At 50.1% G+C, this 26125-nt stretch overlaps 1 protein-coding gene across 1 annotated transcript in view; it reads left to right on the top strand.

The window, feature by feature from the left end:
• Positions 1-15301, top strand: part of LOC131479658 (CUB and sushi domain-containing protein 2-like) — a 66037-nt gene extending 50736 nt beyond the window's left edge. Inside the window, exons 11-15 of the mRNA XM_058661033.1 lie at positions 2633-2835; positions 8072-8263; positions 11419-11557; positions 14144-14331; positions 15264-15301. Coding sequence (XP_058517016.1) covers positions 2633-2835; positions 8072-8263; positions 11419-11557; positions 14144-14331; positions 15264-15301 — 760 coding nt within the window. The remainder of the gene's footprint in view (positions 1-2632; positions 2836-8071; positions 8264-11418; positions 11558-14143; positions 14332-15263) is intronic.
• Positions 15302-26125: the final 10824 nt, after the last annotated feature.

The raw sequence follows: 26125 nt of genomic DNA, 5'->3' as shown, positions 1-26125 counted from the left end.
TCCCTTCTCCCAAGGCCATCCATGAAAATGTGTGATTTCAATAAATCTCAGTGGAATTGTTTTGGACCTTGGTAATCAGGAAGTTCATGTGAAAGAATGAATTTCGGAAACTAGCTAAGAGATTTGGGTGGGATGGTAGAACTATGTGAAGGGGAACGTGCCCTTTCAGAATATCAAAATGTGAAGGGAATGGACATTTAACCTAGATGTTAAGATACCTGGGGATGGCGCTGTGGCATAACAGGTACCATATGGGTGCTAGTTCAAGTCCCGGCTGCTCCTCTTCTGACCCAACTCGCTGCTAATGCACCTGGGAAAGCAGCAGAGGATGGCCCAAGTGCTTGATTTCCTGGTACCCAAGTGAGAGACCCAAACAGAGTTCTAGGATCCTGGTTCCATCCTGACCCATGTAATCATTAAGAGCATTAGGGGATGGAAAATCGGTCACTCCATATCTCTCTGTAACTCTTTCAAATAAATAACAAAATCTTTAAAAGCGAAGAAAGTTAAGGTACCTGTACTCCAGATCAGAGGGACTTAGTTCGATGCTCAGCTCCAGCTCCTGAATCTTTCTCCACCATCGGGATAGTGACAGCTCATGTAAAAGGGTTCCTGTCATCTTTGGGGTGTGGGGTGGGTGCCTAGATTATGTTCTCAATTCCTGCCACCAGCCCCAGCTCAGCATCAACGGTTCCAGGCATCTGGGAAATACCAGACATGTAGAAGCACTCTTGCTTTGTGTCTTTTAAAATTTAAAAAAAAAAATTTAAGGAGCATAAGAGACACCAAAGACTGGGGGAAAATATTAGTGTAACTATATATTAAGTTAAACTACTTAAGATATTATAATCACAATGTGTGAATAGAATTCTAAAAGTCTAAGTTAAGATGTATAAAGGATAATGAGAGATATCAAGGTTCAATAAATAAGCACAGTAATATTCAACCTCACTGAATTACCCGAATTCAGAACACCAATGGCAGAGTGCTTTAACCAGTGGGAGAATGTTTTAATAGAGACTGTGTTTACCACATTGTGTTACCTGATGTTGGCGAGGGGACGATTAGACAGAAGTCATTTTAATACTATTGAGTGGTTGTATGCATTGATCCCAGTGACTTCAGAGGACAACTTAGTATTGACCCAAAACTTAAACAAGCATACTTCCCTGAAAAAAAATTCTACAAATAAACGGAAATGATTTCAAAAACACAAAAAGGTACAGAGATAGAAGTGTTCCATGAAGTTTAATGTTCATTTCTGCAGGGAAAAAAAATGAAGTACACACACATATCCATTATGATATTAAGTGAAAAAAGGAAGTTACCTAAAGCTATATCAAATATGCTCACATTTGGGGAGAACAAGCTGTATGAGGTGTCTTCAAAACATGTGTGGAAATATATATGATCAAAAACTAAATGTGTGAATTTCAATAATTGTATCAAATAATCTACCTTTTCACTTCCTTTTCTATGAACTGTTTGAGTTGTCTTGTGTACCTTCAAACACTCTGAAAGGACGTGGGGCACACCCACTACTTGGTGGAAAGCTCTGGGGAGCAAAGAGAGGTTTCTTGAAAATTCAGTACATCTGTGTATTATTTGCCTTTTTTTTTTTTGTCCTGCCTAGCTCCTGTCTCATTTTTATAATTTACAAAGAGATTTTTTAAAAAGAGATTATGATACCTGCATTGGATCCTGGAATGGAAAATAAAGACATCAGTGGAAAAACTAGCGAAACCCAGAGAAAATCTGGCTTCTGGATCATGGTCATTTATACCAATGCAATTTCCTTGGTTTTGACAGAGGACCCATGGAAATGTGCATGGTGACCAGTGGGAGAAAGCCTGACAGAGCCATGGGAATCCTCTGTGTTATTTAGGCTCACCCCAGCTCAGCTGTAGTTGAGTCAGCCCCTCTGGGCCCCTACAGCTTCCCCTGCCCCGTGCCTTTTTGTAGCCTGTAACCCACATCCTTTGTCCAACCTAGACCCTGCTTCTTAGCATCCTGCCACACATCTAGGACAAGAAGGCCTGGGACTGTGAGTGAGGTCTGGGGTCTGTGTACGGTCCAGGTATTACAGTGGCAACTGTAAGCTTCTAATAGTCAACAAGAGGGCCCAGCAGCGTGGCCTAGCGGCTAAAGTCCTCGCCTTGAGTGCCCCCGGGATCCCATATGGACGCCGGTTCTAATCCCGGCAGCTCCACTTCCCATCCAGCTCCCTGCTTGTGGCCTGGGAAAGCAGTCGAGGACGGCCCAATGCATTGGGACCCTGCACCCGCGTGGGAGACCCGGAAGAGGTTCCAGGTTCCCGGCATCGGATAGGTGCGCATCGGCCCGTTGCGGCTCACTTGGGGAGTGAATCATCGGAAGGAAGATCTTCCTCTCTGTCTCTCCTCCTCTGTGTATATCTGGCTGTAATAAAATGAATAAATTTAAAAAAAAAATAGTCAACAAGACAGTGCCAATCCATACCAATTGCCTTTACTCCCCATTGCTGGTGGCCCCAGTGAACCGTGAAGATACTGTCTGATGCCCTCACTCCCTGCTGCTCCGCCTGGCCCTAGGGGCAAAAGGGAGCCCCCTGAGAGAAGCCCACAGCGAGTACCCGCCTCTTGTCTCTGTTTAGGCTCCACTTTCTGGTGTTCGACACGGAGGAGGTCCACGATGTGCTTCGCATCTGGGACGGGCCAGTGGAGAGTGGAGTCCTGCTGAAGGAGCTCAGCGGCCCAGCGCTTCCCAAGGACCTGCACAGCACCTTCAACTCCGTCGTGCTGCAGTTCAGCACCGACTTCTTCACCAGCAAGCAGGGCTTCGCCATCCAGTTCTCAGGTCAGTGCCAGCCCTTCGCCAGCCCCTCGCCACATGCCGTCCTCTGCACCACCCACTCCCGCGAGTCCCTCCCTCCCTCGCTGCGCCTCTCCCTCGGGGCCAAGGTTCTTCTTGAGCATCTACTGCATGCCTGATACACAGAGATCACCAGTTCAGGCATCTGTGAAGAAGGCAGGCTAGTGACCACTTACAAGTTGGTGGCACATCTCTAGATGGAGGCCAATGTGGTCACCTTGGAGCCTCTAGGGAGATGAAACCAAGCTCGGGCCCCAGGGTTGAGTAGCAATGACTCAGGAAAACTGTTCTGGGAAGGACACAGCTAGTTGTTTGTAATCCTTGGAGAGGGCGGCCAAGATTTGCAGACCCCTAAGAGGGAAAAGAGGAAAGAGGACATCCTAGGGGCTAAGAACATGGGGACGAAATGCAGGAGCAGGAAAGGTTCTGGAATGCATGTTGTCCCTTGTGGGTAAGACCCAGGGAGCCAGGGGTTTGGGACATGGCTGTGACAGAGTTGGCAGAGCAGAGCTCAGGAGGGACTGGAAGTCAAACAAATGATATTCTGTACTTGCCTTAATGGAGGAGTGTGACAAGGAGCTCCCCACAGTGGGTCATGCTTCTCCCCTATGTCCCAGCCCTGGATCGTTGTTAGGACTGGTCCTGCCCCTGCACAGGGTTTCACCTTTCCCTGAGGCCCTCTCCCATCCCTACTCTTCCTGAAAAGGGATGTCTGTCTCAGTTTGTGGCTGTGTCTCCTAGACATAGCCATTCCTGTCATCAGCTTCTCACTGCACTGTGTGTCAGGGGCTGGGGAAAAGGCTTTCCTGGCGATTCCGCAACAAGCCCTTGTGGCACCTGTGGCAGGTGAGAGTGGTGGGCATACACTCTGGCATCACTGGAGTTGGAAAGAGATTGCACATCCACTTCCATCTATTTTCTGCATCAGCCGTCTCCCCAGAAATGAGCATTTCACAGCACAGGGGCCAGGTGAGGATCTCCAGGCTCACGTTGCTTTCACTCAGCTGCCCCTCCTATAGCCATGGGCTCTGCATCTGTAAAGTCAGCCAACCATGGAAAAAATGCCTCTGTACAGAACATGCACAGACTTTTGATTTATCAGTATTCCCAAAACAATCAAGTACAGCAAATATTTACATAGCGTTCTCATCATGTTGGGTTTCATCTGTAATCTATAGATGGTCAGAAGTATATGGGAGTATGGGCATGAATTATATGCCTCCACTATACCACTTTATATAAATAAGAGAGGGACTGGAGCAGCTGCAGCTCCAGCTCTCTGCAAAGGCCCTGGAGCCCATCCCCCATGGGCACTGAGGGGCCATTGTGCCATTAACTTGTCCACTGAACACTCAGACGGGCTTCCAGCCTTGCATTGCCGGGGTATTCTCAGGAGTGACATGGCATGTTAATGGGCATTGCAGCTGCAAAAGGTTTGCATGAGCAAGTCATGAGCATCTGGTGAGCTCTGCCTCCTAAGACCCTGAGAACACCAGCTGTGCAGATGTGTGAAGATGCACCAGGCACCTCAGCAGGTTTCCAAGTCCTTTTGGTAGGGATTGGTTTTTTGTTTTTGTTTTTGTTTGGGTTTTTTCTTGTTTTTTTTGTTTTGTTTTTGTTTGTTTTTGTTTGCAAGGCCAGTGTCTGCTGGCACACACTTTGGGAATGGCTAGAACAAGCCACAGAAGGCTCTCCCTGTGGGAAGGAGGATTGGAATGCCAAGGAGACTTCAGGCCACTCTCTGAGCAAAAGACTGTTGTGGATAATTAAAGGCCATTTTTTTCTGACTGTGCCCAAGCTGATAACTCTGGCTCTAATATTTTTTTGAAAAGGCTAAGAGGAGATCCACAATTGTTCTGATCAGTTCCCCCTGAAGATTTGCATGATTTGACCTCCACTGTGTCCTCCACATGGTCACGTGGGACAGAGTCCCTAGCCGCTCTGCCGTGGCTGTATCTTGCGGCGGCTGCTTCCTCATGCATGGCCCAGCTCTTAGGAATCCTATTCCTCCTTCAAGGTTCATCTCAAATGCCACTGCCTCTTAATCTCCTCGTTCAGAATAAATTGCTGTAGGCTGTGGCAGCGCCAGCACTTGACTCTGTTCCTCTAGCACAGCGTCAATATTGGACCTACTGGTCATCTTCCTAGTGTCCCACCCACAGGTGTAGCATGCCTCCCAGATGCTTCCACAGCATATACATGCCGCAGGTGCTCACTCACCACTTACTAAACACATGGACACACGAATGGATAATTGTCTCTACTGCCGGCATGTCCTTGGGCAAACCTGCTCTGAGCGTTTCATAGAGCCATGGAGCATAGAATGGTCAGTGTTAGCCAGCCCAGGCTCCAACAAGCCAGATAACCTGGCCGAGTGTTCCGGGTGTACCCGAGGTTTAGGAAAGGTCACTTTCCCTGTTGCTGTCATCGGGTAGCAAATACCAGGACCCCTCTAGGGAGAAGAGGATGGCTTAGCCTATGTTAACTTTATAGTGTGTGTTTGACAGGGGATTGTGCAGAAATGCCAGAGACGATTAGCGCAGGCTCAGCTTTATTAAGTAAACACGACTGTGTTACATCCAACATCCTGTCTATGCCACGTGGATCAGCCCTTCCTCCAGGGGGGCTTTGCCCAAGCAGCTCAAATTTAAGAAAGAAAATGAGGACAAAAATAAAGGTGAGCGGGAAGCCCAAGTGCAGCCATCTACTGAGTGGGCCCCCCACGAAGCAGTGGTGCATCACCTTGCAAGATTGTCACAGACACCCTGAGCTAGGGGCACAGTCGTCAGATGCAGCTCATCACAGTTGCAGATGTCGGCTGAGGCTTTTCCTGCAGAGTCTCCTAGTTAATAAGGAGCAGAGTCTGAATCAAAACTCGCATGTCTGAGTCTCACACCTAGGCCCTCCATCACTGCGCTCTGCTTCCTCCCACATCCGGGACCCCTCTGAGTACAGGGACAGACAACTGAGCCGTTTTCCTTGGAGAGAGTAATTTACAGGTGTACAGTGTACTGCAAAGTCAGAGAGCAAAGCCAAGTCTGTTTTTAATTGGGGAGGAAGAGGATTGATTTGCACTTGACTTTATAAATTCAGGAGATGTCAGACAGTGATGATGTGTTCATTCATTCATTTAGTCAGCAAATATTTACTGGATACTATTGTGTGCTGAGGACTGCCCTAAGCCCTGGGGATGGATCTAGAAGCCAACAGCCGAAAGCCTCTGTTCTCAGAGAGATACACAAGTGATCTACAATAAAGAGGCAAACAAATAAATGAGTGAGATTATTACAGTTTGTGCTATAAACAGAACAAAACAAAATAATGGGATAGAATTTGATAGGAGGGATAGATTCTGAAGAGGCAAAGCAAAGAAGTCTGTCAGTGGGGCTGAACACGGAGAGACAGGATTGTTCCAGGTAGAATGACAAGCAGGTACCAAGGCACTGGGGGCAGGTGAGGCAGGGGGAGCTAAGCTGACTGTCTTGGGAAAAGATTTTGTAAATGTGGCTGGTACATGATGGCAACCCATCACCGATGGCAGCAATGACTAAAGCCGGATAAAAACAAAGGCTTCAAAACGGAATCTCCAGTGTACAGGGTTTGAAATAGAACAGGATATACTAGATGTCTACATAGTAAATAGTTCATGTGGACCTTGAGGTCTCTGCCATCTGAACTCAATTCTTCCCTGCAGGCTAAATAAATAAATAAATAAATAAGAAGTAGCCATGGCAACCAGTAAACAAATGAGAAACAGCCATGAAGCCGGAGTGGGCAGCAGTGGGCCCTGTAGTGTGTTGCATGCTGCCTGAGGGTTCTTCTGTAGATGATCTCTATGGTAGCCTGTCCCCATGATCACGGATTCCACAAGGAGCAGTTTAATGCATGCCTTTGCCCTCAGCGGGTGCATCTCATCAGACCTATGGCTCTAATGTTGTCTTCATTGCAGAACTGAATGGAGGGCTTCCCATCAGAAGGTCTGGGTGCATCAAATAGCATCTAACCTCTAGGCACATTCATCGCTTTCCTTTGAAACTAGTATGAGTGGGGGCATTCTATTCCAGAACACCTTTGTTTTAACGTAAACAATATTTTTCCCAAAAATGTTTGAGAAAAAAAATTGATCCTCCAAGTAAATCAGCATTATTTATCCCATAGCCCCCCCCCCAAAATCTGCTGCCCCTGGGGTTTGCAGGCCACAAAGCACCCAGGGTCAGTGTTCTGAGGACAAGCTTGGGCTTGAAGGCAGCTATGGGCTGTGAAGGCAGCTGGGCTTGTAGCAGCTGCCTGGAAACCCTCTTCTTCCTCTTACCCATCCTTGCTGGTGTGTTGTGCTTCACCAATGCACTCATTCACTCATTCATGCTTCATTCATTTGATCCTTCCTTCCCCATTTGTACAAGTGTTCCCTTTGAAAACACCTGCTGTCTGTGAGGGACCAGTGTTGTGGTACAGCAAATTACGCCACTGCCTATGATGCTGGCATATTGAATCCTGGCTGCTCTTCCAGTTCAGCTCCCTGCTATGTGCCTGGGAGGTAGCAGATAATAGCCCAAGTACTTGGGTCCCTGCTGTCCACATGGGAGACCTGGATAGAGTTTCTGACTCCTGGCTTCAACCTGGCCATTGTGGTCATGTGAGGAGTGAACCAATGAATGGAAGACCTGTCTTCTTTCTTTCTCACCCCGTCCTATTCTCTGTTAGACAAAATTGATTGCAAGACCACAAACATCTCCCAAATTCCCTGCTCAACTTTGAGGCCAGCTGACTCCCAAACTCTTTTTACAATTTCTGGTGAAGTGTGTGCAGCTTGTACTTGATCATGTTCTCATCCAGGTAGTGTTAGCTACATCCTGCGGGAAGTATGGGGCTTCATCCAGGTAACAGTGCTTAGTTTCTGAAGTCAAACTGCACTCGGTTCCACGATCACCTCCATTTGATCCAGCTTAGCTCATAACCTCGTGATTGCATGGGGAGGATAATGGGAAGGTGACAGGTAGAATGGATGGTGGTGATGGTGGTGATGGTGGTGAGGGTGATGTCAGTGCACTATCACAGTTGCTGGCGGATGCAGCGTCAAGAAGGAGGGTGACAGCGATGACACTTGCAGCCATGAGGGTAGGGAGAAACCCGGTCACAGCAGTAGCCCTGATGAGCTGAGAGCCGCGTCAACTGCTGACTCCTGGGCAACCTCACCCTCTCTTCTGTTTTCATGTCCCAGTGTCCACAGCAACATCCTGCAATGACCCTGGGGTCCCACAGAACGGGAGCCGGAGTGGAGACAGTTGGGAGGCCGGCGACTCCACGGTGTTCCAGTGCGACCCTGGCTACGTGCTGCAGGGAAGCGCCGCCATCAGCTGTGTGAGGATTGAGAACAGATTCTTCTGGCAGCCCACCCCGCCCACGTGCATCGGTAGGGGGCAACCACAGCAGGTGGTCTTCCCTCAGCTCTCCCAGCTGTGCACTCAACCCGCTCCCTGTGAAGGACACCTGCCTCTTGAGCCTGGGACCAGAGCAATTGAGATAGCTCAAAGTAGCAGAAAATCCAAACTTTACTCTGTATACACACATACACACTCACAGGCATGCATCACACTCCATACATGTGGAATACAATCGATTCTTCATGGGCTAAAATGGGCCCTCCCCAAGAGCTACAAACCAGTCAGGTCTATCTCTCTCTGCAGCCCAGGCCGTCTCAATAGGAGGTCGGGAACAGTGGATTGCCTTGGGTAGAAGGAACCACAGGGACCAAAATGGTCCCTCTTTTCTGAAGTGCCAGAAGGGCACTCAATGCCCAAGGTGCATAAAAGAACTTCATTCTCCCCTTCTCCGCAGTCACTGGGCACCTGGATTTGGGTTTGTTAGGTCCGTCCTCAGTCTCACACCCTCCTCAACTGACCAATGAGGAAACAGACTCCAAGGCTTGTCCACAGCCATGTAGCACCCAGGACGAGAGGCCAGAGTCCACCTGCCCCTAAGCTACTTGGGACTGAGAAGAGGAGAGACTGGTATCTCACCCCCCAATGGCAAGGCCAGGGTACAGCAGAGGTGAGACCTCAATTCCCTCCCTTCTACACCACCTCCCCTATCTGAGATGGGATCCAGAGACGTCCCGAGACCCTTTCCTCCCTGCAGCATGCACCCTGGCCATGCCGACCTTGCTCCAGGTGGAGAAACAATCTTCTGGCTTGCCATCGCTCCAAGACCTGGCACTGTAAGACACTGAATGGGGTTTCTGAGTCCCCTGGGTACACGGGATGGAAGCCCAAAGCCAGGCAGCCCAACGCGGCATCCCAGAAGCCAGTGCACCATCACATACACGTGGAATATTGAAGCAGGCAGGTCCAGGCTTTGTTTCCAGCTTGGTAACCTCATCTGCAAGGGTAAACCTAGCCCGCCGATGGCACAGGGCAGCAACACAGCTGACCCTCATCTCAAGAAATGCTCACTTCCTCCCCTCCTCTCTGCTTCCTTTTGTCCTTCCAGAGTTTCCTGCCTTTGTTTCCCCTCCCTGAGGCAGGATGCATGTTGCCAAGGCATCCCGGGAGGGATTCAGATGACCCTCGCAACCTCTTCCAGTGCTCATCCAGACTCGATTTCCAGAGCAGCGGTCCCAGCACTGAGGCTGTTCTGTGGAAGAGGAGAGGAGAAGGAGGAGGCAGGCCACATGTTCTGGCCATGAGAGCAGTGAGCAGGACGGCCAACTCAATCCAGCCTTCATGACCCTTTCTTTCTCCTGACCTGGGCACTGGCACGTGCTACCCAGGCAATGGTCAACATCTTTGCCTTGCCCACTGCCTGATTTGCCTCCATTTATTTCCAGGCTGGCTGGGGCTGGGTCACAGTTGTGGACTGGCCATCATGTGATCATCACTCTGATCATGCAGGTCCCAGTCTTTGCTGTTCATCCTGGCCTCTCTCATAGAAGCCCCATACGCTGGAGTTGCGCCGACCCTGGGATTTGAACATCAGAGTGACTCCTGGCATATTGCCTAGCCTCTCTGAGCCTCAAAACCCTGCTTCTTAGTGGCCAACAGGCTCCATAGTTTGCTGCATTGCAGAGAAGACAGAAGTGGGGTAATGTATCCCAGATGGAACGTGCCGTGCCAGACATGCAGCAGCTGTGTTCATCAGAGTAGCTGGTACTCAAGGTGGTCCCTGGGATGTAGCTTCCCAGGGAAGAGCACCACATGGCTCCTGACTCGGGTGTCAGTGTGACATTCTGGGGCCTGAAGACCTGCCACTTCCTGGCCCAATTCTTTTTTCTCTCTCCCTCTTTTTTAGGATTTATTTACTTTTATTGGAAAGGCAGATATACAGAGAGGTGGAAAGACAGAGAGGGAGATCTTCTGTCCACTGATTCACCCCCTGCCCAAGTGGCCACAGCAGCCAGAGCTGAACCAATCCAAAGCCAGGAGTCACGAGCATCTTCTGGGTCTCCCACGCGGGTGCAGGGTCCCAAGGCTTTGGGCCATCCTCACTTACTTTCCCAGGCCACAAGCAGGGAGCTGAATTGGAAGTGGAGCCACTGAAATTAAAACCGGTACCAATATGGGATCCCAGCACATGCAAGGCGAGGACTTTAGCCACTAGGCTACTGCGCCAGACCCACATCAACTGCTGTGATGAGCACTTGAGTGCTCAACCGTGGTCTTCGGTTCCCACCTGCATGTCGCATCCTGTGGCTCTCTCCCTAAGCTCCCTGTGGACTCACTCTTTGCTGACCTCACCACCAGTCTCCCTGTGGTTTCCAGAACAAGCCATAGGTGTAGCTTAAATCGTCATCTGCTGCAAACGAACCCACACACTCCCCAGCTCCCGCTCTATCCAGCCCTCCTCCCTCTGAACAATAGCCTTGTAGGGGCAGAACTGACTCAGGATCTGGGAGTCACCCTGCCCACCTTATACCCCTCTGCCTGCTTGAGAGGCTCTGAACTCAGTGGGAGCTTGCAGAACCCGCCCCCACCCCCCACCATCCATCTGAGGTCCATGCACACTTGGACAAGGCATTCGGGAAAGTTGGAAGCTGACCGCGACCCCAAACCAGTGCCAAGAGGCCTGGCAGGGCAGGAGGCCAGCCGTGCTCGGCACGTGAGCATGAGCATGATTCCCACTCCCCTGACACCGAGTGCCTTGGAGTGCATGTCAGCTCACGCCAGAAGCTTGGAGCCGGACTGTGAGGCAGGGGATGAGTACCACTGTGTTTTCTGTGTTTGGAGCACAGCGGTAGTTCCATTGTTACTGCTGCCTGTGCCAAATTCTTTACCAGACCACTCCAGTAGTTTGTACTGCCACCCACAAAGAAGATGTTAGCTCTTTTCATTCTGGAGCAGGGATCCTGAGTCCCAGAGGGGTTACTGGAGTAAAGTCATACAGCCAGGAGGCAGGAGAGCCAGATGTGTTTATCTTCTGAAATGCACACAACACACACACAATGTAAGGCTCATCACCAGCACCTTCCCCGGGATGTGTGACCCCTGCTGCTCTCTGCTTCCAGAATGTTTCCATCCCTCTCCCCCGTGGGATTCAGCCCCCCGCCTCCCTCACCTTTCTTCCTCTCCTCAGCTCCCTGTGGTGGAGACCTTACCGGGCCATCAGGAGTCATCCTTTCACCAAATTATCCCGAGCCCTACCCACCAGGCAAGGAGTGTGACTGGAAGGTGACCGTCTCACCGGACTACGTGATCGCTCTGGTGTTTAACATGTAGGTACCCCTACACACACACACACACACACACACACACACACACACACACACACACACACACCGGGTTGGTGGGAGAGGGTTGAAGGGCTGGGGCCTGTCTGGGTATCCATAGCCTGCGGATAGAACCCTGGCTTTGGCATCCGAGAGAGAGAAACAGATCACATGTCTTAAATATCTCCTGCCTGCTGCTGGTACTGCTTAGCATTTGCCAATGGATTTCGGCTTTTTCTGCCCCCAAATAAATTTGCCCTTTTTTTTATCCCCTTCCCAATTTGCCTTTTTAATGCCATTTTCCATGAAACGTTCAAAGTCCCTTCTCAGCACTTATTTCATCCTTATTATAATGTATGTGATAGCTCTGATTATTTCTTTCTACCTTGAAAGCCATCAAGATTCAGAGAAACCAATAGAGCTTTTATTTCAAAGCCGTATCTCATCGACACAGTAAAGTCCCAATTTTTGACATTGGGTGCCCGTCCGCAGGTGTTTGCACAGTTCCTCTGTTCTGGTCTCCAGAGACGACAGCTGTTCCTTCTCTTGCCCCTCCTTGCTGACCAAGCTGCCCTTCTCATGCATGCCTCCATCCCATCTCTGGCTCAGCCTCCTCAGCTACCTGCCCTGCCCTTGCTCTGGGCTGCAGGCTTCTGTAACCAACTCTCAAACACTCCTGGTGCTAGCAGGCAGCCAGATGACACGTGTACAAAACTCAGCCCATTGCTTCTGTTTGCTGAAAACCTGGAAATAGCACCTCACTCACCCTCCCCTGCATCCCCTCAGCCTTCCTCTCGTGTTCCCCTCTTCTCCATCCTCCCAGCTCTTGTCCTGTTCCAAGCCCTGACTGTTCTCCTAAATGACTGTTGCAGTCTGCCAACAGGTTCCTCTGCCCCCGTCCTGCCTTCTGTGCCAGTCTCTTCCTCAGCCAGCTGTCAGAGTAATCCTGTCATTCCAAATCACTAAAATGATCCTGTCCAGATAGTGTCCAGCAACCAGATAGAGTGAACTGTTGATACACACAGCAGTGGGTGTGAGGTCCAAAATATCATGCTATGTGAAGGAAGAGCACCCCCTCCCAAAAAAGGATTTATTTATTTTTATTGGAAAGGCAAATATACAAAGAGAAAAAGAGACAGAAAGATCTTCCGTCTGCTGGTTGATTCCCCAAATGACCACAACAGCCAGAGCTGGAGTGCAGGGTCCCAAGGCTTTGGGCCATCCTCCACCCCCTTCCCAGGTCATAAGCAGGAGCTGAATAGGAAGTAGAGCAGCCAAGACATGAACCAGGGCTCATATGGACTGCTGGAGCTCACAGGCAGAGGATTAGCCAATTGAACCATCATTCCAGTCCCTAAAAAGGGGTTTAATGTGTGAATCAACTAAGATAAAATTTTAGGATCAGCAGGAGTCATCTGTTGTAAGCAAATCAGTGAATGGTGGCTTCTCGGGGCATTTGGGCAGGAAGGGGCAGTGACATGTTTGTGATGCATAATGGACATCTGGATTTAAAAAGCAGAGAAGTACACAGATGTTTTATTTTAGAATCCTAACATGACCCCTCTTACTCATAAATATAAGTCCTGACTTTTGGATTTCATTGCAAAATGTTGTGGACCCTGCCTGCAATGCCAATCAAATCCCTGCCCCATTCCCTGTTAAGCCCTGGCTGGATTCCAGGCAGCCTGCACATGGTCTGATTTCCAGGTCTCTCTGTCTATCTTCTGCTTCTGTGCCTTTCCTTTGCTTCTGCCTTCCCAGCAGCTTCCTTATCCCTCCCTGTTGAGCCACTAAAGGATGGGACTAAGTTTCAGTTCACCCTCTCCATGAAAGCCTGATTTCCAACCCCGCCCCTGAAGCAGTGCCCCATGCCAACTTACACAGACCTCATACTTGTTTGTCCACAGAGCATTCTCTTCTTGCAGTGCCCGCACCTTCCTGTAAGGATGGGGCGACTAGACCCACAACTGACACCAGAACAAGGGGATGCCATGAAGGGGGGGAGGCCAGTCTGCATCCGGCTCATGACCCCTACCCTATCTGTCTTCCAGCCTGGCCCTTTATGTCCTGGTGATGTTGTGGCCCCCTCTCTGAGCCATGTCCTCGCTAAAGAGCATACTAGCCATTTCATTCTCAGCCCAATGAAGAATCAGAGCATCCCAGCCCAAGATGTTGCTCTGCAGACTGATTTACTGCCTTCTTGTTTTATCTCAGCACACTTGACTAGTACCAGTCACCTCCTCTGGGTATACACACAAGGTGGAGTGGCTGCGAAGGAGGCAGCAGGCAAGGCATAGTAGACTTGGTAGATACAGCTCAACAGTTTTCTGACATAGTCGAACCAATTCAGCTCCAGATTCATGGGCACTGACTTTGGGATTGGCCTCCTTTGCCCCTGGCCTGACCGGGACATCACTGGGGCTCCATTCTCTCATCCCTCACCAGTCTTTTGGGGTTGGAGGCCAGTGTTGGGATGGAAGTGGGTGGTGGCTTGCTCTCCGGGAGGCCCCGTCCTTGGGTTGAGCCTAAGCCCCCAGCACGAGCCTGTATTTGACCATGGTGGGGTGGGGGTGGGATGTTTTTGTTCCCCAGCTTTAACTTGGAGCCTGGCTATGACTTCCTCCATATCTACGATGGACGGGACTCTCTCAGCCCTCTCATAGGAAGCTTCTACGGCTCCCAGCTCCCAGGCCGCATTGAAAGCAGCAGCAACAGCCTCTTCCTTGCCTTCCGCAGCGATGCGTCTGTGAGCAATGCTGGCTTTGTCATTGACTACACAGGTAAGGGCCCTAGTGCCACAGAGCACTGAGGGCACAGCCATCAGACCTGGCAGAGAGCCCGTAAGAAGCCCATGCCAACCTGGGCTCTGTGACCACCTGCAAGAACCCCAGAGCCCTTCCATCTGCAGGTGGATTTGCCTGGGGCTGGGGGATGGGAACAGCATCCTAGCTGCAGGCCATTCCTGTGTCCACACCATGCTCTTCTTGAGGTCCATCCTTCTAGCTCTGTTTCACTCTCACAATCTCACCCCATGCCTGTCAGCTGATATCCTCCTGGTCATTCCCCTTGTGTTAAGAAGGGTTCTGACATGAGGCACAGTCTTCCTGTCCATCCCAAAGCTGCCTGCCATCCTGAGTAAATAATGTCATTGCTACATTCACAGTCCATCCAACCCTAGGGTCACTGTGCTTCAGCCTGTGTCCCAAGGACACTCCTTGGCTGCACTTAATCACCATGTGATACACTGGTCATTTCTTTGAAAAAAGACCTTATTTATTTAAAAAAACAGCTACAGGAGTAGGAGAAAGAGTTAGAATCAAGAGATCTGGCATCTTATGGTTCACTCTCCAAATGGTCATAACAGCCAGGGCTGGTCCGGGCCAGAGCCAATATCTCAGAATTCCATCGCAGTCTCCCATGTGGTTAAAGGACCATAACACTTGGGTCATGTTCTTCTGCTATTTTGGACACATTAGCATGGAGCTGGATTGGCAGCTGAGTCTCAAACCAGGCCTCTGCTATGGGGATTAAGCATCGCAAGTGGTGTCTTAAGCTGCTGTACCACACTACTGGTCATTTGTGATGCTTCCAGATCACCTTTTCTTATCCTTCCAGCCATCTTATTCTTACTTATTTTGCATCTTTGAAAAGTAAGGCTGAATAGTGGAAGGGTGAAGAGTAGAAGTTAACAATCATTTTTTTTTTCTTAAAGATAGTGAGGATTTTAGGTTTACCATCCCAGCCACCTAATTCTGCCATGGTGGTGCCGAAGCAGCTATGGCCAAGGGCTATAGGAGATGATTGGGTTCCAATAAAAACTGACTTGCAAAACAGGTCACAGTTGCTGCTGGTTGAGAACATTGGCTGTCAGATGAGCTGGATTCAGAGTCCATGTTTGCTGTTGAGCGGTTGTGTAACCTTGAACAAGTTACTTAACTTCTATGTGATGATGAATGATAATGTTCTGCCTCCAAGAAGCAGAGGCAAAGATCAACGAATGCCTGTGTGGAAGTCCTTGATACGGGACTTGGCACGTCTCGAGCGTTCTGCAAAGTTCAAGCTTTATGAATGGAAGTCAGGAGGTGTAGGCTGTGAGCATGCTGCATCTCTCTACTCAGTTATTCTCTCTTTGACCTTTTCTTCTTCCCTAATTATCCCAGACCCCATTATCCAAATCCTAGCTCCACTTCTGGCTTGATTTGTAGCCTTGGCAAGTTATTATGTCTTGAAACACCATCTACAAAATAGTGGTGATAAAAATTATATCGCAGAAGGTTAGATTAAAAGATACAATTTTATAGATATCTGATAATGCCCAATGAGTATTGAACACTCCACAGATACCCTAGGAGTGATAGATTGTGTTATGGTTATAACCCAAGCACACCTAGGCCTCATCAGCCTGTGTGTGTGAACAAGGGTCACAGTACCAGTTAAAATTAAAAACCTTCTGGCTAATACTCCCCTCTTTCATAATGCGGGACCTTAATGACCCGTTAAAGTGTCCTTTAATTAAATATTTTTGGCAACCCCTGGGATCATCTTGCTGAAACTCCCAAGTAACATCGATCAGAATTGTAGCTAACTTAAAGGTTTGCTGACTGCTCCAAGTACTCTACATCCATCAGCTCATTGAGTTTCTCAGAGCTATCAGTTGCCTCCTGTTTTTTGGATACACACCTAGAAGACCCTTGGGACACAGGCAGACATTATACTTGTACTTATCTGTGGGGGCTGGCCTGGGAACTGGATTGTTTTTGCCACACTCCCTTCCTCATATACTGCCATGCAGCTAATGGCCTATACCCATAGCATCCTTTATGATGTCTGTGTCAGAAATAGCAGATATTTAGGATCCTATCCCAAGGTTTGATTGAAACAAAGCCTGGTGCCTCCATGGCTGCACTCCCCACCTGCCGCCACTACGTATCACCTTCTCTGGTTTTCTTATGATTTGTAGTCTCATCAATCACTGTCCCCAGTGTCCTTCCATTGCATCAACCTTGCAAACCATGTTGAAACCACATCAAGCCCAAATTGCCTAAGTTCTCTGAGCATCCATGATGCCATCTGGGGGAGTTGTTGGGATCGTTAGTGAGTGGGCATAGCATCTGGCAGAGTACCCCATGCCCTGGGAAGGGGGACACCTGGCCATTACATCGACCCATCCTTCTGTTACCCCCCCCATTGCCTTTTCCCTGTGTAGTTGGACTGGGTGAGCTACATGCTTATGAGGATGGGGGAGGTCATGCATCCTCTTCCTGGGGCCAGCCTTGTGGAATGTGTGCCTTCTCTGTGTATAGAAACTATAACGTGGGAGCATAATGTTTTGCACGCGCATATGCACGAGTGTGGGCTATGTGCAACACAAATGCTTGTGGCACACATGTGTCCTGTCTGTAGCAGAGATTTCCGGCATTCCCACCATGGAGATGTTGTCCAATGAAGATGTACACCTGGAGCAGATCTGGGAGCATAAGATCTGTGTCAGCTTCACCCTTTTAAAGCCATCCATGCCTGTGTCTTCAGAGAGACCCAGAGTGCCACTAGTGCTAAGGGTTTGCAACTCCTGGGAGCCGTGCCTTCAGGGGTCCTGCTGTGTCCCTTGAGAAGCACTCCAGATGTGGCTGGGTTCAGCACAGTGACCAACCTGCCAAGGCCAACCCTTCCTCAGGCCCAGGGCAGAGACCCCAGGGGCCTTTCCCATACCCTGCCAGGAACAGTTAAGAATATTTTCCTTTCTGATCAAAAAACCTACTCAGGCCAGTTTTGACAAAAATGAGTTGGGGCAGCTCTTCCATTTACACATTCACTCCTCAAATGGTCAGGCCGAAGCTGGAAGCCCAGAACTTTGTCTGGGTTTCCCATGTGGGTGGTAGGGTTCCAAGCTCTTGGCCATGCTCTGCAGCCTTTCCAAGTGCTTTTAGTGGGTGGCTGGATCAGAAACAGAGCAGCAAAGTGGCCTGCATCCCAAAAGCAGCTTAACCCATGATTAAGAGTATGAGAGAAAGAATCCATTAAGATGCACTGGGGCACTGTCCAGTGCCAGCAGGCACTGTTGTAGGGGCTGACACCACAGTGGGCACCCAAAGGCACTGGCCCGTCCTAGAGGTAACCGGAGTGGAAGTGTTTCTGCTACAGGTGTTGCAGGTCCCCCTGACTCTAGGGCACTAGGCATAGGGTTTTAGGTGTCTCTGCTTGGGTGCCCCTGTAGGCAATTGGATGTCTTCATCATCTCAGGGTGGGCCATCTAGGAGATGGCCCTGAGTGCAGCCCTGTCCCCTGTATATGCTTCTGAACTACTGCCCTGAGGCACTGGCCACCTGGATCCATCGTCCTGCCTGCTAAAAATGAGTCCCGGAAAGGAGGTCATTGTCTCTCTCCAGGCCCCAGATCAGCAAAATGAGTGAGGTGTTGGACCCCCTCTGTTTGCCATCCTGTTTTCCAGGAGGTGTCATGCTTCTGGGCAGACAAGCTGGGTGTCCATGCCTAGGTGGAAGGACATTCATTTATTCTCTCACTCACCAAGTGTGGTTTGAGCATCTGCTCTGCTCCACACCCTGCGCTGGACACCAAGGACATGGTGAATGAGATGCTCATGTCCCTCCCTGAAGGTACCTGACAGGTGAACAAGGGAAGCAGATGATAAGTAGGAAGAGAAGTAAGACAGGGAAGAAGATGGGAAAGAACAGAGCAGGCTCCTCCTAGAAGGAAAAACAGGGAGCTGACTGATAGCCAAGGTGAATCCACTGTCTCCTTCAAACCCTTGGAAGTGAACCTGAGAACTATGATCAACACCTCCCCTCATTCCCCCGCCCCACCCCACTACCAACTCCAGCCATTCAAAATGAAAATGCCTTCATTTGGGCCCATCTGCAAGTCGTGTGTGTTGCAAACGTATGTTACAGAAGTATGTAAGGTGTACTCTAGAAGCTTGGCATTCTGCTCATATTACCATCCCCAACGTGCTGCCATTAATAATGTGTCCTCTCGTTGCAGAGATGTGGCATAAATACAGAGTCACCCAAGTTCCATGCCAGAATCAATCAACGTTTTCTGTGGAGGACCCAAGAGTAAATTTCCTGTCTCAAATCTTGTATGTGGCTCTGTTCGGCTGCACTGTGGTGACACTAAATCAGCCACTGATAAGATTGCAGGCACATGGGTGTGGCTTCAGTGCAATAAAGCTTTATTAACAAAAGCCAGAAGCCAGCAGCCAGAAACCTGGCGGGTTGGGGGGTGCACAAGTACCAAAGATCCAGATTCTACGTACATGGACTCATCACGCATAAACTAATCTGAATGAAATCTGACTTATTTCTATCCAACAGCAAATTTTGAACATTTTCCCATATCAGTATTCAAAACTTTCAGTGCAGTAGTCACAGCTGGCAGCCAGGAACTCAATCCAGGCCTCCTGTATTGGTAGCAGGGACCTACCGCATGAACCTTCTAGGGGGTGCATCAACAGGAAGATAGAACCAGGAGCCCGAACCAGAACTCGGACATGGAACATCCAATATCAATAACCCCACCCAGTAGGTCAAATGCCTGCCCTGTAGCCTGTCCCACTTAGAGGCGACCTGTATTTCAGTGCTCAGCTCTTAACCCAACTTTTCCACTGGTTTCTTGCCCTTGCCATTTCCTGGGTTTTGCTGACAAAATTAGGAAACAGATCACATGTGTTAGGAGCTGGTTCTTTTCACTTTCCCCTTTGGGAAGCTTGGGTTGTATTCATTATTACCATAATGATGTTTGAGTCATTTAGTCTTATCATTCACAGCTAGGCTCTGGTTAGCCAGAAGGAAGGCCAGATTCTGATCTTCCTTCTACCTCTTGATAGCTGGGTGATTCGGAAAAGTACTTTAGCTGATCACCATATTTCTCCTACTGAGTGTGAGCACACCCAGTCCTGCCTGCAGCAGAGGCATTGTGAGCCACAAACAAGATAACAAATGGGCCAGCACTTTGAAAATTACAAAGTGATATTTCCTTGTAAGGGGCATCATCATTATCATTATCCTTGTCGTGATTATTAATGTGATAAATAATGCTTGGAATGAGAAGCTGTCATCCTCTGAGATGGGAGTAAATACACCATGGAGTCCATGGCTGGAATTGTGAATGCTATTGTTGATGTTCCAAGCCTCGAGTGTTCAGCCAAACAGTTCAGCAGCCGTGTATTGAGCCTTCACTCTGTGCCAAATAAGACGAGCCCTGGTGCCAAGTTGTGCACTGATTGATGGGGCTATGGAAAGAGTGCGTGGTTGGCTCTAAACTCCAGGAGGAAAGAAAGACACGTACCCAGTGTCCCAAGATAGCATGATCTATGTTACAACCAGAAAAGGAAAATGGAATTCTATCAGAAATGAGGTGAAGTTCAAAACACCTGTCTCCAGAGGGTGGCGTTGGAAAGCATCGGAGTTGGCCAGAGAAAGGGAGAGAGCAAATCTGGACATAAGAAAAACTGCAGGATAGTCCTATCCAGCTGGCGTCCACTGCCAGTACGGCAGTTACCCCAGGCCACCCTGGCTCAAGTAAGGTAGGAGTTTATATTGACGCTACTTCCTATAAAGGAAATCTAGTGGTTGGCACACACTGCTGATGGAGTGGCAGTCTTTTCATCGCCCTGCCCCCACCATGCTACCTCTCTGGTCCCACCCTCAAGGTCAACTTCAATCCAAGATGGCGACAGGGGTTCTGGTCATTGAGTCTGAGTTTTAGACTGTATGGAAGAGGAAGGGAGGAAGGGAGTGGGGAGGACTAGCGCACATTCTCTCAGCTGAGTGACCTCAGCAGCCTTTAAGTTATCAATTAAAAATACCTAATGACAACTACATGCCAGGCACTGGAACACAGCAATGTGCTACGCTGAAAAGCTGTGCTCCTGGCACCTGGATTCTAGAGGAAACAGGTAGGAAACTAAAGGACAAGAAAGTCATGGATGAGAGGAGGAATTGCAGTGGGGAGAAATAAAGTGAAGGCTGCGGGTTAGGGAGGGAGGTGGCATAAAGGAATTGTAAGCAACTGTTCGCTGAACAGGAGATCTTGAGCCAAGATGTGAAAGGCGAGAGGGAAGGCAGGAACACTGTATTCACACAGGCCTAGATGGCTAGATCATCACCAGCAAGGGGGCACTTGGAGTCGACACTTGGGGCCCCCCATGCAGGGTCTCAGGTGGCTGAGACCTTTTACTCTGAGACAGGAGGTTGTTGGATTTCTTCAGGCAGATTTCATCTGACTTATGTTGCTTCTCTTTGACCAGACCTAGCTATGCAGGAAGGCAGGAAAGGTAGCATGCAGCAGACACCTTGAAGTTCTGGATCAAATTTAAGTTCAATTTTTTTTAAGGGTGAAGGAGGGGATATGGAGCACCACAATGTGAACTCAGTCTCACATGACTTAATTTCTCTGAACTTCAAATACGGTTAGACTCCATTTATATAAAGGACAAACATAAGACCTGGTGACGTAAGTCCCTGTAGCTCTGAGATTGACTTCTAGGTCACCCAGTGGCCATTTGTACTCTGGCCAGGGCCACAAGGCATAGTAGGGAGAGGACTGAGCTGGTACACAGTTCAGGGATATGCAGCCCAGGGCACCTAAAGAACACACTGAAGGCCCTCTGCTGGACAGTGGCCACTTGGATACTTGCCTGGGTCCCAGGGTCATTGTGAACCCAATACCAGCCTCACCCCCTCAACTGTGAATCAGATACTGACGGGGCAGGATGCTCAGCAGTTTGACAGCTGAGCAATAGCCTAAAGCAGCAGCTACCTCCCAAGGAGTCTAAAAGGTACCCAGGTGACAGCAAGAGCCCTTGGCAGAGTACCATCCAAGCCCATTATCTGGGAACACTGACCCCTTTCTTCTGGCTCCTTCTTCCTTCACCCTACTGTGGATTTGAGTCTTTCTGGGTGGCCATTAGCACCTCTGTGTAAACTCCCATCTCTAGGCCTCTCTGGGGCTCCCCACAGCATAGCCTCCAAGATACTGATGGCAACCCCATACTCAGCTGTCCCTCCTTGGGACTGACTAGCCTTGGCCACCCCTGAGGTCAGGCTTCTTGATCACTCATGATCTAAGTATGCATGGGACCAAGGAAAGGCAGTGATGAATGGAAGTGAACAGTGGCTGGCGAGGGAGACTGAAGAACCCCCCTCCTCTCCAGAGACTTAGTCCCCCATCCCCATCATCAGACAAGTACAACCCTGATAGGGAAGGCAGAAGGTGAAGATGGTTATCTTAGTGGAAAAAATGTTTCCGTTGAAACAATTGGCAAGCATCCAATTCACAGTGTAAAAACCTCAAACTCTATCTTTGGGACCTCCGCTTGAGGTACCCAACCCAGAGCCGGGAGTATGGGTTCCTGACTCCGGGTGTGGGCTCCCTTGTACTCAGAAGTGCCTGAGAGGGATGGATATGACCAGGACTGCCAGGTAGGTGTCAACCCCACCTCCTCAGCCAATAGCACAATGAAGGGAGAAGGGCAAGACAGAAGGGCTCATCTCCAGAGGCTGGATGGAAGCAGTGCCAAGACAGCATGCCATTGTGGGGGGCCACAGTGGTGCACAGGGTGTGTCTCACCTTAACCACAGCAGCCTACCTGTGGTGGGATATCGGCCGGGGACTGTGGGCTCCCAGTAGCACCTGCTCTGCAGGGAGGAGTCCGTAAGGGAATGAGAGAGGAGATCTTGACCTGTTCAATATGATTGTAGCTCTGGGTTGCTAATCCAAGTTCAGAGATGCTCCTAGATTCGAGTCCCCGAGCTCTCTGTGGCCAATTAAAGTCAGGCTGTCCTTGTAGGTGCTAAGGCACGGAGAGGGGCTGCTAATGAGCACTCCACATGCACATACATGTTTGTTATTCTTTTTTCCAGAAAACCCACGGGAGTCGTGTTTTGATCCCGGTTCCATCAAGAATGGCACACGAATGGGGTCCGACCTGAAGCTGGGTTCCTCCATCACCTACTACTGCCATGGGGGCTATGAAGTTGAGGGCTCCTCCACACTGAGCTGCATCCTAGGGCCCGATGGAAAGCCTGTGTGGAACAAACCCCGGCCAGTGTGCACAGGTGGCTTGGGCTGCCGAGGGCTAGGGGGAGGGAAGATGGGGCATGGTCCCCAGAGAAGGGAGTGAAAGGCTTGGTTTAGCTGTGGCTCAGAGTGAGTGACAATCCACTAGCGGTGACAGTACCTGTCAGTATCCTTACCACCATGGGTTAGAGGATCATGTCCTCAGCAACAGACCCCAGACACGCCACACCAGGGACAAGGGAATGTCAGTCACTACAAGATCAGCTAAGGGCAAGAGTGGACTGGCTGCAGGTAGGTTAAGCTCGAGACGGGCACCCATGTCAGAATTTCCCACATGGAGAAACCAAGAGGCCTGATGGACAAGGTGGAAGAGGCTGGTACTGAGGCCCACCCCTCGTGGAAATTAACTGCCAGGAAAGGGAACAGAAGGTAGTAGGGTAGTGTGGACTGGCCACTCCTAGAGCAGTCTTGGAGAGAAAGCTGCAACTTCCTGCTTGAACATGCCCTACTCACCTGGGTGCAGGTGCCAGCCCCAGGGTTAGCAGCTCCTTCCTGAGCCTCACGGTGCTCCCCAAGGCTGTGCCTGTCAAGGCTGTACCTTCAAGGAGTGATGCCAATCTTGACCGTCACATAAGCAGAACTGGCATCTGCCCCAGAGGTCCTGGAAGGCATCAGGGTGGATCTCAGGCCATCTGCCTGAGTGTAAAAACCTCAGGGAGGATATTCTTGAACAATGCATGGCACTGTGCTCAGAACTCGCCTTCTCTGTTCTAGAACCAACCCATCTCTGGGCAGCGACCCCAGGAACAGCAGCTGGGGGCAGAGGGAGGATGGACAGCTGCTGGGTGGCCCATGAAGTCACCTGTGCTCTCTCTGATTTCTCTTTCAGCCCCGTGTGGAGGACAGTATGTGGGCTCAGATGGAGTGGTCTTGTCCCCCAACTACCCCCAGAACTACACCAGTGGACAGACCTGCTTGTATTTTGTCACTGTGCCCAAAGACTATGGTATGGGTTTTTGGTTTTGTGTCTTCTTGCCCCCTGCCACTTTCCAAAATAGGAACCACTTTAAGCCTCTCTTGGTTATCCAGTCCCCTGGTCGGGGCAAGCAGACAGGGCACCTGAGTCTGGATGGCCTGGCACGGGCTGCAGAGTACACTCGTGACACAAGAGAGGAGAAGGCACAAGGAAGCCCAGCTGTACCAAGGAAGCCCAGCTGCACCCCCCAGGATCCAGAGCTGGGGGAGGGAGCTGACTGGGGCAGGGGGTGCAAGGGACACCAGAGGGCTACCCAACATGGTCTATGTCTCTTGGGAACCTTGGTGGGTGGCCAAGGAGTACATAGGAATGCAGGAGTAGAACAGAGTTAAGCTTGAATGTGCAGGCGGCAGTGAGCAGGAGCCCCCTGAGAACTGAGCCTGGCCCAACAGGTATAGGTGTAACAAGCAAGAAAAGGATGAGAAGTTCAGGGCCCTGGAAAAACAGAAACCTCCAGGTTCTATTAGGTTCAGATAGAAAACCTCCAAGCATGTCACTGGCCTGGCAGTGGGGATCCTTAAAGCCTGGTTTCATCTGGGAAGATTCTGAATAATGAACAGCTGACAGGCCTGGCTGCTGTCCCCGGCTCTCCTCCATGTGGGAGGTCTTAAAAGTGTTTGGGACAAGTGGAAGAGGGCATCACTGAGTTTTGACCACCCAAGAGAGCAGTGGGGTGGACTGCAGACAGCAGCTGGCCTATGGTAGGCTACTGTGAGTTCAGGGCAAGGCCCGAGGCTTGAGCCGCTTCCTAAACATTAAGTAGATGCTGCCCAGTGGCCATCACTTGGCTGGGTCTTGGGGCCCCAGGGATGGCAGAGACTTGTTCCTTGCCCTCTGTAAATTCTCCAGCTCTCAGTATACTCACACTGACTCCTGCCCCAGCCCCTGTACAGAACACATTCACAGCAATCATTAAGGGCTGGAGCTTGGACCTGCGGGAGTACAGACAGCAAAAACCTGGATACTTATGAAGTCCAGTTAGCTTCCTGGGGCAGAGTCCTTGCTCGGCAGGCATACAGTTTGTGTTTGAGTTCCTGAAGTGATGAAAAGCCCAGGGCTTTGTAGGCAGCCAGGGTCAAGGATGACCAGTGTCCCTGGCCTGGAATCTATCTGTGGAGTGCTGGGTCTGAGAAAAGTGGTGATCTGTCCCCACAGTCCCCTTTGGCCCAGACTAGGGCTGCTGTCACCTCTCCTATGATATGTGACCTAAAAGTCTCATGGCTTGTTCTTCCCCCTCTTCCCCAAAACGTCACACCATCTGCAATGAATGCCGTTACCTTTCTTCTCTATGGGCTGCCATGTTTGGGTTTGAAGTTCTCTTTTGTTCTTACTCTCTCTCTTTCCTCCGAGAATGGACACTGTGTGAGCCCTGCCCATCTTGTTAACCACTGCTCTCAGAGAGGAGCAGAGAGATGCCCCTGCCACATGCCCTCACTCAGTGCCCATTATCAATTACAGCAAGTTACTCTTCGTCCTGCTCCTCGACCCATGAGACAAGAGCCAGGACCTCCTGACTCACTCAAGTTGCTCCTGTCGCAACAAACACACTTTTTAACAAGCAGTCAACTAAATAGCCTGAGTCCCTCTCTGCCCCAACACACATGTGTGCATACAGGTACAACCCACAACACACACACACTTGTACATGCACACATAAAGCATGCCTTATGTGCACAACACATACAACAAGCATAATACGTACAGCACAAACAGCATATGCAACACAACACACAGTCTACATAGCACACACATGTGGAACACGCATGCATACATGTGCAGACAGCACACCTGCCTATAACACACACAGCACATGCAATACACACACGAATACCAGCAGACAGCACCCACAATATGTATAATACACAGATATCCTGCTTTCTGCTTGCTTAAGACTCTGAGCCCAAGTGAAGAGGCCTCAGTCTTGGTTCTCGCCCTCAAGGATACCAGGCCACCTGGGAGATGGGCTCAGAGTGAGGCTAGGGGCTGGCGGGTAGCTGGAAGAGCCATGCTCATGGTGGCCCAGGAACAACCCCAGCCCCTCCAGTAGAGAAGAACAAGGAGGGGACGGCTGAGGGAGGCTCCTGCAGTCCATAGCTGCTAGCCCAACGCCCAGCAAAGCAGCAGGACACACAGACCTTGTCTGATGAGGCCCTCTAAGGGCTCTGGTGGCCCACTCTGCAGCCACCTTCCCCAAACTAACGGTACCCTTGGGGCCCAGACCTCTGTGTCTCAATTTCTTTGTCTCCCAAATAGGGATAAAATATGTAAGATTCAAGAGCAAGAGGATACTCCAGGGGAAATAAGATACCTGTGCCCAGCGGGCTCTGCCAGAGGGCAGTGGGGTGGAGAGGTTGCTTGCCCTGTAGGCAGTTGCTACTTTGGGGGGAAGAGGGGTCAGAGGGGTCAGCATCCTCCTACCTCTCAGCTGTGGGGAATCTTACACTGAGGGGTTTCCCTGGCCTCCTGGATCTTTGAAAACAAGAGAGTGTGGGGGTTCCGAG

This window comes from Ochotona princeps, chromosome 2 (genome assembly GCF_030435755.1).
Source record: "Ochotona princeps isolate mOchPri1 chromosome 2, mOchPri1.hap1, whole genome shotgun sequence".
Taxonomy (NCBI): Eukaryota; Metazoa; Chordata; class Mammalia; order Lagomorpha; family Ochotonidae; genus Ochotona; species Ochotona princeps.
The sequence above is the reverse complement of the archived record's forward strand: the minus strand, read 5'-3'. Positions and strand labels throughout refer to the sequence as shown.